At 42.6% G+C, this 14788-nt stretch overlaps 1 protein-coding gene across 2 annotated transcripts in view; it reads right to left on the bottom strand.

The window, feature by feature from the left end:
- Nucleotides 1-14742, bottom strand: part of RBBP4 (RB binding protein 4, chromatin remodeling factor) — a 24117-nt gene extending 9375 nt beyond the window's left edge. The window contains exons 1-6 of one of the 2 annotated variants that reach the window (XM_059377061.1): nt 14450-14742; nt 13683-13827; nt 9419-9564; nt 754-927; nt 290-405; nt 16-176 (exon numbers count right to left, since the gene is read on the bottom strand). In XM_059377061.1, the coding sequence (XP_059233044.1) occupies nt 16-176; nt 290-405; nt 754-927; nt 9419-9564; nt 13683-13827; nt 14450-14465 (758 nt within the window). In that variant the 5' untranslated portion in view covers nt 14466-14742. Of the gene's footprint in view, nt 1-15; nt 177-289; nt 406-753; nt 928-9418; nt 9565-13682; nt 13831-14449 lie in introns of both variants that reach the window. The other variant, XM_059377060.1, reaches the window with a different exon arrangement.
- Between the last annotated feature and the right edge of the window lie 46 nt (nt 14743-14788).

Raw genomic sequence — 14788 nt, 5'->3', positions numbered from 1 at the left:
ATGGATTCTACTCACATCATAAGTTTCTGATCATCAGCAACTGACCCAAACAGAGACTCATGGAGCAGATGCCAGGAAACGTCTTCTACTACTGCTGTATGCCCTGTAAAGATGGTCTTCGCATCCACAACTTTTCCTTCCTTTGGAACAGCACTGATGTCCCAGAGGCAGATGGTCTTAAATGTAAAATTAACTATTATATAAATGGAAGATTCTCACTTCCCCACATACCCAAGAAAAGAAACCAACTGATAACTAGCCCAGATCTGCTTCAAAATGAGATACGCACGTGGTCGTCTGAAGCACTAAGTAAGTGCCCACTGAGATTTGGGTTCCAAGAAAGTCCATAGCCCTCCTTCTGATGTCCACGGAGACGCAAGTCTGGGTTGCACTCTCCAGAAGGGTCTGCAAATTAACACACATATCAAGACTATCCAAAGTCTACTGCCTCTTTGGGTCTACAAAGCATAATGGAATTTTGATGGAAGAAGTATGAAGCTCTTCATATGTATAGCAATAGAGACCCATTATGATCAAGTTGTTAACACTTAAAATGCACCATGATTCTGTTCTGTGTAAAAAAGCATTTTTTTCCATTTAGGTAGGAACGCAAGAGAAGAATATCAACACATACCAGTATACATCACTAGATGTTAGAATATACATTTAACAAGCAATTACACTCAGTTTGAGTGGAAAAGTGTATTCCCATAGTGACTCATTATCTGTATCTGAACTGAAGGCGGCAGGTACCTGGTTTGGAAGGATGTTTTGTATAGTCAAAAACAAGAACATCACTGGATGGAGTCTTTGTCGCAATGATGCAAGGGTTCTGGGGCATATAACGTGCCCGGTTTACTTCTCCTTCATGGTTGATCTTGATTTCTATTTCAATTTTTCCACTAACTGAGCCAAAACCTCCAAATTCTGTAAATATATAAGAAATTGCAAATGAGGACAAAGCAAGAGCTTCTCTGTCACTCAAATTATGACACAGGCAAACTGGTAAATACTAGAAATAATCTAGACATCTGTTAACAGTATACAGTGTTTTCATACCTCTTAATTCATTTGATTGTTATAACCCTACATAGAAGGGAAGTCAGTATCTCCCCCAAATTTTGCCAAGAAAAATAATAATCTGGCATACCTACATTAATCCATTCCTAGTGACAGGACTACAACTGAATCTAGTGAAAATTCTCATTCTCCTGATTCCTAGCTAAAAAATATGAATACTATCTAAAAAATAGGAAACACTACCAATTCCACTTCAAAAGTAGATTCTCAATAAGCAATTTTCAAATCTAATCTAAGTACCAAAAAAGTGCTAAATAAGTAAAACCAAGTTACTATTTTATTTAAGATTTGAGAGAGAGAAAGCAAGAGCATGTGCATGTGAGAATGAGCAGGAGGAGAAGAGAGAGAGAATCCTAAGCAGACTCTGCACTGAGTGCAGAGCCCGACATGGGGCCAGATCCTAGGACCACAACTTGAGCCTAAATCAAGACTCAGAGGCTCAACAGTCTACTCTACCCATGTGCTCTTTAAGTTACTATTTTAACAAATATTAAAGTACACAGTATACCAGGTACTAAAGAGTCCCCTTTATACACCATTTATTTGAAGCTACAGTTTGGAATGACCTTCCTGAAATACCATCACACCATTATCTTTTCCCTATACCATTTCTCTTAGTCCAGTGAGGAAAAACAGAGCCACAACAGCTAGTTCCATTCTCTTTTACCATCTCCCCCACCCACTTATACATGCCAACTACAATCCTTGGCTGAAATAAACCAGGCAGGCAAAGACTAGATAAAAATATTTTTTATTCACATTTGGCTACTGTATGCACTTCGTTCTCCCAAGTGCCATTATAAAATGTGTTAACAATATAATTTGTGATTATGTAAATCCTGGCAAAGCAACATATAAACAAAGGTAGTTAATGTTTAGTCGAAAGAATTACAGAAGGCAGCATGATAAGATATCTAAGGAAGAGTCAGACCTTGGCCTAACTGACTGCCAGAGCTTGGTCATTTGGGGAAGGCCTTCAATTTCTGAGTCTCAAACACCTTCTCCATAAAGCTAAGTTGTGACAGTAACTTAAGTGACAGTAACTTATGACAGATGAAAACACTGTCAATAGCACCATTATACAAGTGTTATACTTTGAAGGACAAAAATCTTTTAAAAAGGACAAAAACAAACAAACAAAAAAGACAAAAAGCCCACAAAACCAAAACAAACCAAAGAAGCAAGGACATAGGGGAGCCTGGTTGGCTCAATGGGTTAAGCCTCTGCCTTCGGCTCAGGTCATGATCCCAGGGTCCTTGGATGAAGCCCCACATAGAGCTCTCTGCTCGGCAGGGAGTCTGCTCCTCCCATCCCGCCCCACCTGCCTCTCTGCCTACTTGTAATCTCTGTCAAATAAATAAATAATTTTTTTTTTTTTTTTTAAAAAGCAAGGACATAGATAATATGGCTGGCAGACTAGATAACTTTCAATTTCCACTAAATAACTTTTAAAGGTTGAAATGCAAATGTTTCATACACATTAAAAATCTAAAAACAAACACGCAGAATAGACTCTGAAGGAGGAAAAAAAAGCTCACATTAAACCCCCAGAAATCTAGCAGGGTGCCTGGGTGGCTCAGTGGGTTAAGCCTCTGCCTTCTGCTCAGGTCATGACCTCAGGGTCGTGGGATGGAGCCCCGCATCAGGCTCTCTGCTCAGAAGGCTCTCTGCCTTCTCCTCCTATGCTCTCTCTCACTGTCCCTCTCTTAAATAAATAAATAAAATCTAAAACAACAACAAAACCCAAAAAACAAAAACAAAAAAACTCATGATAAAATACATGATTGCAAGGAACTTTCAGTCCAAACACAGAGAGCCTGCTTCCCTCTCTCTCTGCCGCCTCTCTGCCTACTTGTGATCTCTCTGTCAAAAAAAAAAAAAAAAAAAAAATAGAAAACCAGTGCAAAGCTGTATTAGGGGCGCCTGGGTGGCTCAGTGGGTTAAGCCTCTGCTTCAGCTCAGGTCATGATCCCAGGGTCCTGCCCCCCACCCTTACAATCAGGGGGCCTGCTTCCCCCATCCCCTGTCTGCCTCTCTGCCTAATAAATAAATAAAATCTTTAAAAAATATATTAAAAAAAAAAAAAAAAACCCAAAACCCCAGAACTCTAGACCACGAGTATCTATAATGTAAAAAAAGAAGGCATAGGCGCCTGGGTGGCTCAGTTGGTTAAGCAACTGGCTTCCACTCAGGTCATGATCCTGGAGTTCAAGAATCGAGTCCCCCATCAGGCTCCCAGCTCCACGGGGGGTCTGCTTCTCCCTCTGACCTTCTCCTCTCTCATATTCTCTTTCACTGTCTCAAATAAGTAAATAAAATCTAAAATAAATTACAAAAAAAAGGCATGGTAAGATACGTGACTGCAAGGAACTTTCAGTCCAAACACAGAGATAAACTCTAACTACAGATGACTATGACAAAAAAAGCCTAACTGCAATTAAAGAGATCCCAGTAACAAGGGAAGAGCAACAGCTGGCAGCGAGCCTGCAGAGCAAGGGTACTAATTACATAATGTGGGGTATTTTGGTATTGGATACATACTAAACAGAGGGTCTCCTTAACCGTGGTTAAAACACAGTAATAGGGGCACCTGGGTGACTCAGTGGGTTAAGGCCTCTGCCTTCAGCTCAGGTCATGATCCCAGGGTCCTGGGATTGAGCCCCACATCGGGCTCTCTGCTCCCAGGGAGCCTGCTTCCTCCTCTCTCTCTGCCTGCCTCTCTGCCTATTTGTGATCTCTGTCTGTCAAATAAATAAATAAATAAAATCTTAAAACAACAACACAGTAATAAGTCAGCTTAGAGGATTCACAATTGAGTTTTTACAAAGATGAGGATTTATCTATCTAAAATATAATTAGGGGCTCCCAAGCTGAAGCTGATAAACGAAAGGCCAAATCTCAAGTAGGAAAGAAAGACTGAGCTATCCATGTACAATGAATTAAATGACCATCAAGGTCCAGTTGTATTCCTATTTTGTTTATGTCTCTCCATATAAAACACTATGAACGGGGCACCTGGGTGGCTCAGTGGGTTAAGCCGCTGCCTTCGGCTCAGGTCATGATCTCAGAGTCCTGGGATCAAGCCCCGCATCAGGCTCTCTGCTCAGCAGGGAGGCTGCTTCCTCCTCTCTCTCTGCCTGCCTCTCATCTCTCTCTGTCAAATAAATAAATAAAATCGTTAAAAAAAAAAAACAAACACTATGAACTACAGTGCCTAGCTTGACAAATTTTTACAAATGTATACACCAGGAAAACCAGCACCAAGATCTTCAGCTTCCCAGAAAGTACTACCATGTCCCTCCCAACTAGTATCTACCCCTCCCCCACAAACGAGGTAACCAGCATTGATTTCTACCTGTAAGCCAGAGTCCATAAACACCTTTTTACTAAAAAGAGTAAATTCTAACAACAAATACTCAATTACCTCATCATGATTTAATGTTTATTTCATACAATTCAGACAAAAGACTAAAGATATCTTAAAAAAAATTCTCCAAATAAGCTGCTAAAAATAAACTTGTTGATATTGGGAGATCTTGGTAACAGAGTCATAAGTAAAATTTTACATCTACTCTGTTTTACATGGGCTTAAAATGCGACTATAGCCTGGCTGACCCTAATATAAACGCACAAATTCTTTTCTTATTTTATTTTATTTATTTGACACACAGAGAGAGATCACAAGTAGGCAGAGAGGCAGGCAGGCAGAGAGAGGGGGAAGCAGGCTCCCCGCTGAGCAGAGAGCCAGATGCGGGGCTCAATCCCAGGACCCCGAAATTACCACCTGAGCCACCCAGGCACTCCGCACAAATTCTTTTTAATGTCAAAACAGGACAAAGACAGTCTTCCGTTTTCACTTTGAAAGTTCACTGATCTTTTGAAGATGTCTGCCATCTATTACCTAAAACCAAATGGGGTCAAGTGGACGGTAACTTATTGCAATAGTTCAATTTGAGAGCCCAGGATATTTTATCTGAGAACAAGATAGACTAGTAAGCTTATCTACCTAATAATCACCCAAGAGACATTAGGTATTATCTGCTTTCACCACTGTTAAGACCATACAGAAGAGAGTACGGCCCCCCTCTCTAAAGCACCAAACCTATCCAGTGATCTGAAGATGGGGGACTTGGGGGAAAGGAAAGGGAGTAAAAGGAAGAGGGGAGAGAGAGGGATGGAGATAAGCTGTGTAACCTTAGGGCAAGTTACAAAACAACTACAGAGTTCCCTATGAGGATTAAACAGAGTAATTTATAGAATTTTACAAATGTATCACCCATCATTACCAGTATTTTTAATTGTTCCTCTAGCATTAAGTGGGATAAAGCAAAAGTTGTTTTGATGCTGTTCAAAAAACTGTTACCAGAAAATGTATGTATGTTTAAAAAATGCCACCTCAACAATTAGTGAAGAAACTACTTGCCAGCAAATGGCATCTTTTTTAAAAGTAGCCTCCACGTATAGTATGGAGCCTATCACAGGGCTTGAACTTACCACCCTGACATCAAGACCTGAGTTGATCAAGAGTCCCAATTAAGGGCACCTGGGTTGCTCAGTGGGTTAAAGTCTCTGCCTTCAGCTCTGATCATGATCCTCCCAGGGTCCTGGGATCAAGCCCCGATATCGATGGATCGGGCTCTTTGCTGGGCAGGGAGGCTGCCTCCTCCTCTGCCCACTTTGGTCTGTCAAATAGATAAATAAAATCTTAAAAAAACATACAAGAGTCCGAATTAAGCTTAACCAACTGAGCTACTGAGGTGCTCCCAGCATATGGTATTTTAAAAAAATTGTTTTATCACTTAGAAAAAATGCTTGGGGGCGCCTGGGTGGCTCAGTGGGTTAAAGCCTCTGCTTTCGGTTCAGGTCATGATCCCAGGGTCCTGGGATCAAGCCCCAAATTGGGATCTCTGCTTAACAGGGAGCCTGCTTCCTCCTCTCTCTCTCTCTGCCTGCCTCTCTGCCTACTTGTGATCTCTGTCAAATAAACAAATAAAATCTTAAAAAAAGAAAAAAAAATGCTTGGATTCCTACTCCATACCCAATGCCAAAACAAATTCCAGAAATATTACAGTTTTAATGGCCAAAACATAAATAAGCCCAGAAAACAACAGGTAAATACTTTAAAATCTTGGAATAATAAAGGCGTTTCCAAGAATGACACAAAATCTGAAGGGTATCAGAGGAAAGTTGGGACAAGTAAATCCAATGCTGGCAAAGGCATAAAGATAAATACACAAAACATACATAAATACATCTGCTATTGGTGGGACTGGGAATCCTTCTCGAAGGGCAACTTAGCAGTATTAATTTTACCTGAAAATGTTCTTGCCCTCTGATCAGCATTCCACTTAGAAAATTACTCTACAGCAAAAATATGCAAGACATATGGTACAAGAACTGTTTTCCAAGCCAGAATATTGGAAGCCACTTAAATATCAAGTAAAGGATGGTAAACTATGACATAGTATACAACCATCAAAAGGAGATACATCTTACACAAAAAGATGTCCAAGACACATCGGCCAGAAAAGCATATTCTATGCTGCATTCTTAGAACCAAGAAAAAAGCCTGGGGTATAGTAAGTACTCCAAATATATGTTGAATGACTGAGCCAATAAATGGGACAGATAAATCATTCAGAAAACAATCAATTTAACAGTGATCTATATGTAGATGATAGGTTTATGGCAGTGGCCAGGATCCACAGTTTTCTATTTGCTTTGATTTCTTAAAAACAATTATTACATTACCTAAGTATTTTCATTGTCACGAAAAATTTTATTAACTAAAGATTTTATTTATTTATTTGACATAGAGAGAGAGACCACAAGTAGGCAGAGAGCGAGGCAGAGAGAGAGGGAAGCAGGCTCCCTGCTGAGCAGAGCCCTATGCTGGGCTCTATCCCAGGACCCTGAGATCATGACCCCAGCCAAAGGCAGAGGCTTAACCCACTGAGTCACCCAGGTGCCCCCAAAAATATTATTTAAAAACAATTTATCTTCACTTAATAGAAAGGAAGTTGATGCTCAGAGAGGCTAAATGATTTATCCAAAACCACAGAGCTAGTGAGTGGCGTTAACAGGACCTTAAGCCCAACTCCTTAGACTCTTTAAGTTCAGTGTCCACCACCCGCCTACACCCCAACACTAATGTCTACCCAAAGAGTAACTTCCCAGTAATTGTATCACGCACAGCTGGGTCAGTGACACAAAACCGTATCTGTGGACCTTTATCGTAAGAACTTATTACTCTGCATTCTGTAACACCCTAAGGCAAATATGCAGAGATCAAAAGACCAACTAACTGTACACAACAATCCTGGCAAGTAACTGGAGCTCAAAGAACTTAGATAAAAGAATGGATTCTGCTAATGGAGAGAAATTCAAGAAACATTAAACATCCATTTTTTAGATCACATATCTCAATGAGCGTGTGTCTTTTATCTCTGGGTAATAATTTGAGTTTAGAACAAGAAACGTAACTCATCCATTTCCAACTCTATTAAAAGGGAGAGAGTTAAGTATTTCATGAATAGCTAAACCCTTAGGCGATCTCCTCATATAAAATATAATTAAATGGCTCACTTAATTTTTTTTTTAAGATTTTATTTATTTATTTGACAGAGATTACAAGTAGGCAGAGGGGCAGGTAGAGAGAGAGAGAGAGAGAGAGAAACAGGCTCCCTGCTGAGCAGAGAGCCTGATGTGGGACTCGATCCCAGGACCCTGAGATCATGACCTGAGCCAAAGGCAGCGGCTTAACCCACTGAGCCACACAAGCACCCCTAATTTTTATATATATATCAAGTACCATGTTAAGTCATTTCTACCACTTCAAAATGGAAAGGGTAATTTAAGCCAGTGTTTCTCAACCTCCCTCACCCCCCAAACCTTGTAAGACATCTTTTCTGGGGACACTGAGGGGCTCAGTGGGCTAAGCTTCTGCCTTCAGCTCAGGTCATGATCTCAGGGTCCTGGGATTGAGCCCCACATCGGGCTCTCTGCTCGGTGGGGAGCCTGTTTCCCCCCTCTCTCTGCCTGCTTATGATCTCTGTCAAGTAAGTAAATGAAATCTTTAAAACAAAACAAAACAAAAAGACATCTTTTCTGACACTCCTGATGAAATTTTATTTTATTTTTTTAAAAATTTTATTTATTTATTTGACAGAGGGATCACAAGTAGGCAGAGAGGCAGGCAGAGAGAAGGAGGAAGCAGGCTCCCCGCCAAGCAGAGAGCCCGATGCGGGACTCGATCTCAGGGCCCTGAGATCATGACCTGAGCCGAAGGCAGCGGCTTAACCCACTGAGCCACCCAGGCGCCCCTCCTGATGAAATTTTAATACCACAGATATCCTATGTATTTATGTATACCATATATAACTGTGCTTTATACATTTAAAGAGTTAAAATTATTTTCATGCACCCCCCTTTCCAAGAACCAATTTTCTTCACCTTAGGGGCAATCACCTCCCATGCTGAGAATGCACATATGCATCCATGTATGCATAGCAATAAATGGTGGACTTTGGGGGCACCTGGTTGGCTCAGCTGGTAGAGAATGTGACTCTTGATCTTGGGATTGTGAGTTCAAGCCCCAGTAAAATCTTAAACAAAAAGACCCATGATGGTAATAATTTACAATATATGAGTCAATACCTTATACACCTTAAACTTATACAATGTTAAAGTTATATGTCAATTATATCTCAATAAAGCTGGGATTTAAAAAAAAAAAACACCACAATAAAGGCAAGACTGGCTGGCTCAGTCAGAAGAGCCTATGACTCTTGATCTCAGGGTTGAGTGTGAGCCCCATGCTGAGTGTAGAGATTACATAAATGTAACTTAAAAAAATAAAAATAAAAGAATTAATGGCAGATTTTGGTTTCTTTCAATTCTAGACCCCCCCCCCACCAAATCTAGTAGACGAAGGTTTCTAGAAAAGACAGAACCAAGTGTGCATTAAGTATGTCTTCTAGGGACGCCTGGGTGGCTCAGTTGGTTAAGCAGCTGCCTTCAGCTCAGGTTATGATCCCAGCGTCCTGGGATCGAGTCCCACATTGGGCTCCTTGCTCAGCAGGGAGCCTGCCTCTCCCTCTGCCTGCCTTTCTGTCTGCCTGTGCTCGCTCGCTCTCCCTCTCTCTCTCTGATAAATAAATAAAATCTTAAAAAAAAAAAAGTATGTCTTCTAATATCTAATATCTGTACTGCAACTCAGGCTTTCCACAGCTCATTATCTTATTTCTAAAATCAAACTTTATACCTTTTCCATGGGAATTCAAAGATACGAAAGATATAACCCATACATCATTCCTTCTTTCAATTTGAAGATTCCTACCTCCTTTCTCACTGTCGTAGTGTGAAGCATCAAACTGAGCATCATCGTTAGGGAGCTGCACACTGGCTATCACAAGATGGTTTTGTTCATCGGACGTGTGTGTTCCCAGGACAAGTCGATGAATGCTGAAGTCTTTCCCTTCTGGTCTGTAACAGCAATACATGGTCATTATTCAAATTTGTAATACTAAGAGAAACAATGAAGTCAGTGATATATATACATGTACGCAAAAGGCACTATTACAACCAGGTTTGGGGAAGAAAAACTAAGAGCCACAATTCTGGGGCGCCAGGGTGGCTCAGTTGGTTAAGCATCTGCTTTTGGCTCAGGTCATGATCCTGGGGTCCTGGGATTGAGCCCTGCATCCAGCTCCCTGTTTCTCCTTCTCCCTGCTGCTCCCCCTGCTTGTGCTCATCTCTCTGTCAAATAAACCAATCTTTAACAACAAAAAAAAGCTACATCTCTGACTTTTTTTTTTAAAGATCTTATTGATCTGAATTACCACAGAGGGATTAATCTAACAGTGTAAAGCAGAGGTTCTTCAAGTGTGGCATCAGGACCAATAACATCAGCATCATCTAGGAAGTCAGCTAGAAAGGCAAATCTCAGATCCACTCCAGACCTACTAAATTAAGAACTGAGATGCTAGGCACAATGATCTATCTTGTAATTCCTTCAGTTGATTATGATGCATGTTCAAGTTTGAGAATCTCTGGTCTAGAAAAGAAAGCTATTACCCCACAGAATCCACTGGGGCTTATAAATGAACTGCGAAATTAAAAAAAAAAAGAGAGAAAAACCTAGGAATGTCAAACCAAAGTCAACTATGATAAAGAGAACTAGGAACAAGAGAAGAAAGCTAGTGGGACTCTATGGGAAGAATATACTCAGTTTGGAACATGTGATGTTGGGAAGACAAAAAGATACTCCAGAAAAGACACCAGCAGGCAGCTGAAAATTCAGAAAAGCTCAGAAGTTGGGTCTAGAGATAACCAACAGGAATTCCTCTGCACAGAGGCAATAGATATCTCTATCCTACATAGAGAAAACAGAGCAAAGGGGTGCCTGGGTGGTTCAGATGGTTGAGTGTCTGCCTTTTGCTAGGGTCATGATCCCAGAGTCTTGGATGGAGCCCCACAGCAGGCTCCCTGCTCAGCTGGGAGCCTGCTTCCCCCTCTCTTGCCTGTCCCTCTGCTTGTGCTCTGTCTTTCTCTCTCAAATGAATAAAGTAAATCTTAAAAAAAAAAAAAAGAAAGAAAGAAAGAAAGAAGAAGAAAGAGCTGTCAACACAAAACTGGGAATGCCGGAATTTAGGGTAAAGGAACCACAGGAAGTGAGGGCAGAAGAGCATTACGGAGCTACAATTTTATTTTTTTAAAAAAGGGTATGAATAAATACCACCACTGCCACCTGCTGCCATGACGACTCTAACACAAGAAAACCAAACAGCTAACACTACATAATTGCTTCTAAGTAATCCTCATCTTAAAAAGAAAATTAGTACTGTTGGGGTGCCTGGGTGGCTCAGTCAGTTAAGAGACCAACTCGTGATTTCAGCTCAGGTCATGATCTCATGGGTTGTGGGACTGAGCCCTGCGTGGGGTTCTGTGCTCAGCAGGAGGCTGCTTGAAGATTCTGCCTCCCACCATTCTCACTCAAAATAAATACGTAAAATCTTAAAAAAAAAAATAAAATCAGCATTGTTATATGTGTAGAATACAAAAAAAGGAAGGTAAAGACTGGGTGTTTGGACCAACGTCAAACATTGCAAAAAGGTTTATTTACCTACGTCTGCTAAAGTAGAAACTACTAAGATAACACAGATTTCAACCTTGGGGAATTTAGTCTCATTCACTGCTTTCCAAGTTGAGCTCATTACTGCATTATATAGGAAGGTTTTTAAAAATATGGCTCCAGGATGATTTAGTAGGTCTGGGGTGGCTCATGATACAGCTCATGACTGTAGAATCACCATTCAACCGTTTTTCAACAAGTCCTCTGCCACCAGTTCCTAAATGGTTTGACTATCACTGAGAACTGAGAGCAATGACTCCACTTAATCTGAACTCAAGTAATTCTTTAAAAAAAAGAAATTTTTTTTTTAGAAAGCGAGGGTGTGGGGGGGTAGGGTAGAGGGGAAGAGAAAAGAGACTTCCATGCAGAGCCCAAGGTGGGGCTCTATAGATTACAACTTGAGCAGAAACCAACAGTTGGATGATTAACCAATGTGCCACCAAGGCACCCTGAACCTAAATAATTCTGATCGATCAGCTGAATATGGGAACTCCTGGTCATGAATGACAAAGCTTTCAACTCTATATTTCTGGGCATTTATTAGGAGTTTTGTAAACATCCTTAGGGCAGACTTCCTCATTTTTTAATGCCACTGTGAAGGTAGTAACCTCTGAGTTATTAGTAAAATTTGCATCAAATTTCTATTACTTGTTGAGCTGAAACATAGCCACATTCTGCAAGATCTTGAATTCTGAAGAACCTTATTTAGCATATAATACCATTTTTTAAAAAAGATTTTATTTGACAGACAGACATCACAAGTAGGCAGAGAGGCAGGCAGAGAGAGAGGGAGAAGCAGGCTCCCTGCTGAGCAGAGAGCCCGATGTGGGCTCGATCCCAGGACGCTGGGATCATGACCTGAGCTGAAGGCAGAGGCTTTAACCCACTGAGCCACCCAGGTGCCCCTATAATACCATTTTTTAAATGCTATAATGAACGGTGAGGCAATTTTATAAAAGAAAACTCATTATCCCAACAACTCATTATTACACTGGTCTTGATAAAATCCTGTATTATTTAAATTCACGTTCATCTCTGCATTGTCACTTCCTCCTGGAAGCCTTTCACGATACCCTAAATTGAGGTGATTTTTCCTTCCCCTAATCACTTGATCATTTTATCTGTGCCACTCTTAGGATAATTATTTTTTACTGTAATACAGTAGCCCCTCCACCTGTGGTTTCAGTTACCCATGGTCAACCACAATCCCTCCGGAAGTAGATGATCTTCCTCTGACTTATCATCAGGTCAGTAGCAGCCTAATACTTCATCACTATGCCCATGTCATTCACCTCACTTTATTTCATCACATAAGCATTTTTCTCAACATCACAAGGGTGAGTACACAGTGAGAGATTCGGACAGCAAAAGACCACAATCAGATAGCTTTTATTATGCTATGTTACTATAATTACTGTTTTACTATTATCCTCTTATATGTCTAATTTACAAGTGAGGCTTTATCGCAGCTATGTATATATGGGGAAAAAAAAGAACATAATATAGAGTTCAGTACTATCCACAGATTCAGGCATCCATTAGGGATCCTCAGCCATATTCCCTAAACTAAAGGGGGGGTGGTATGTACCATACTACACACAAAAAGTCAAGGCAGGGAAGGTGTCTTATCTAAATTTGCACAACCTGATATGTGGTACCTAGCAGACCCTAAATAAATGGGATAAATTAAGTACTATTTTATCTTGTTGGAGGTAAGCTTTTCATGCGTAAGACCTACCCTACAAGTGATTAATCTCTCACTATGCATTATTCCCTTATACAAAAACCATCCCACCTTCAGGTGTTAGTTTTTTTTTTTTTTTTTAAAGATTTTATTTATTTATTTGACAGAGATCACAAGTAGGCAGAGAGGTAGAGAGGGGGAAGCAGGTCCCCCGCTGAGCAACGCCAGGGGTAGGGGTGGGGGTCCATCCGAGGACACTGGGATCATGACCTGAGCAGAAGGCAGAGGCTCAAACCACTGAGCCACCCAGACACCCCTCAGGTGTTAGTTCTAAACACCCTAAGTATCTCTGTAAAACTGCTCTTGGCACATGTCACTGTAACTATTAGCTTCTATCAGTCTCTTCAACTATGCCTGTGCTCCTTGAAGGCAGGTACCATGTCACATAAATCTTTGTACTAGCCAGCTACTACCTCTAAGTTCCAATGTGTTGCTGAAAAAGCTGAACTCATCACAGCATTTTCTTGAAAGCTGACACATTTTACATTATTTCGTTAACTGTAGTTACAACAGACTATTCAATTCGTTATCAGGGAAAGAAAACAAGTTTTCTCTTATCAGGTACATTGCAAAACTACTTTTACATTTTTGTCTTATTTTGGGGGCTAGGAAAAAAGGTCACCAACTGGGTTTTGATCACGTGCTCTCTTTGGGGGACTGGAGGAAACAGGGAAAATCAACACCAAGGAGGACACAACAAGACAACGTTCAAAAGGTTCACATCACCTGGTTACATCTGGAAGCCACTGCGCAGTTAGGCTAGGCCACTCCAGGGCATGGGTCATCACCAAATCGTAAAGAAAAGGGGTGTTCTTTTTCCATATTTTGTACTCTTCGTTGATCACACGTTCTTCCACTGCGTCATCAAAGGCTGCTAAAAGTTAAAAACAAATTAAGTTAGCGAACACAAAGGGAAACCGAGTCAACACTTCCAAAGCTACCGGCAATGCTCGAGTCCAGATTCTGAAATGGAGGAGGTATGGGCAATTCTCCCCGCGGCCGAGGTACCCACACCGCTCTCCACGCGCGCGGGCCCGCAGCAACTACTCTCTCGGGTTAGCCAGGCCCGTCACTCCGTTAGCCGTTCGCGCGACGGCGCCGGGCCTCATGAGCACGCTCCCATTCGCGCCGAGTCTACGGAACCGGCGCGGGCCTCCTGGGCCCCTGGGGTAGCGAACGGCTCAGGCAGAACCGGGAGAGGCGGGCAGACGGACAGGGCGCGCGGAAAGGTACCAGACACCGGCCGGGCCCGGGCTCCCCCCACTCCCCGCCCCTGCTCCACGCCGGGGGACCGGCCTCCACCCGGGGGACCGGCCTCCGCGCCGGAGAAACTGGCGCGCCGTTAGCCCGCCCTACGGGGCGATTTCTCCTCAAGCCTTCGATGGTGGGGACAGCACTCAAGAGTCGGGCTTGTCGTCACTGCTAGGCCCTGTCGAGGCCGCGGCGCCAGCCCGGCACCCCCCGCCCTCCTGGGGCGGCCCCAGCACCCTCACCTTCCTTGTCGGCCATGGCGGGCAGGCAAGCCGGGGGGATCCCGGGGTCGAGCGTTGCGGGAGGGGCGGGGAGGCTACGGGCGCTCGCTCTGCGCGCGCGGCCTCTATTGTTTCCTGCTGCCCCTGCGTGAGGGCTGACTCGCGCACCTTCGCGCCAACACTGGCCAGTCGGAGCGTCCCGAATGGTAGAGTGGGCGGGGAAGCTGCGTTCGCAGCCTATCCAGACACGCAGAATGGCTTTCTGTGGATCCGAGGCGGGCGCCCCTCCCCTGCCCCCACACGGCCGGGAGCCGACTTCCTTCGATTGCGCGCGCGCGGAGCCGGTGGGAGTGCGACCGC

Source organism: Mustela nigripes, chromosome 14 (assembly GCF_022355385.1).
Source record: "Mustela nigripes isolate SB6536 chromosome 14, MUSNIG.SB6536, whole genome shotgun sequence".
NCBI lineage: Eukaryota > Metazoa > Chordata > Mammalia > Carnivora > Mustelidae > Mustela > Mustela nigripes.
This window is presented reverse-complemented; position numbering and strand designations above follow the sequence as displayed.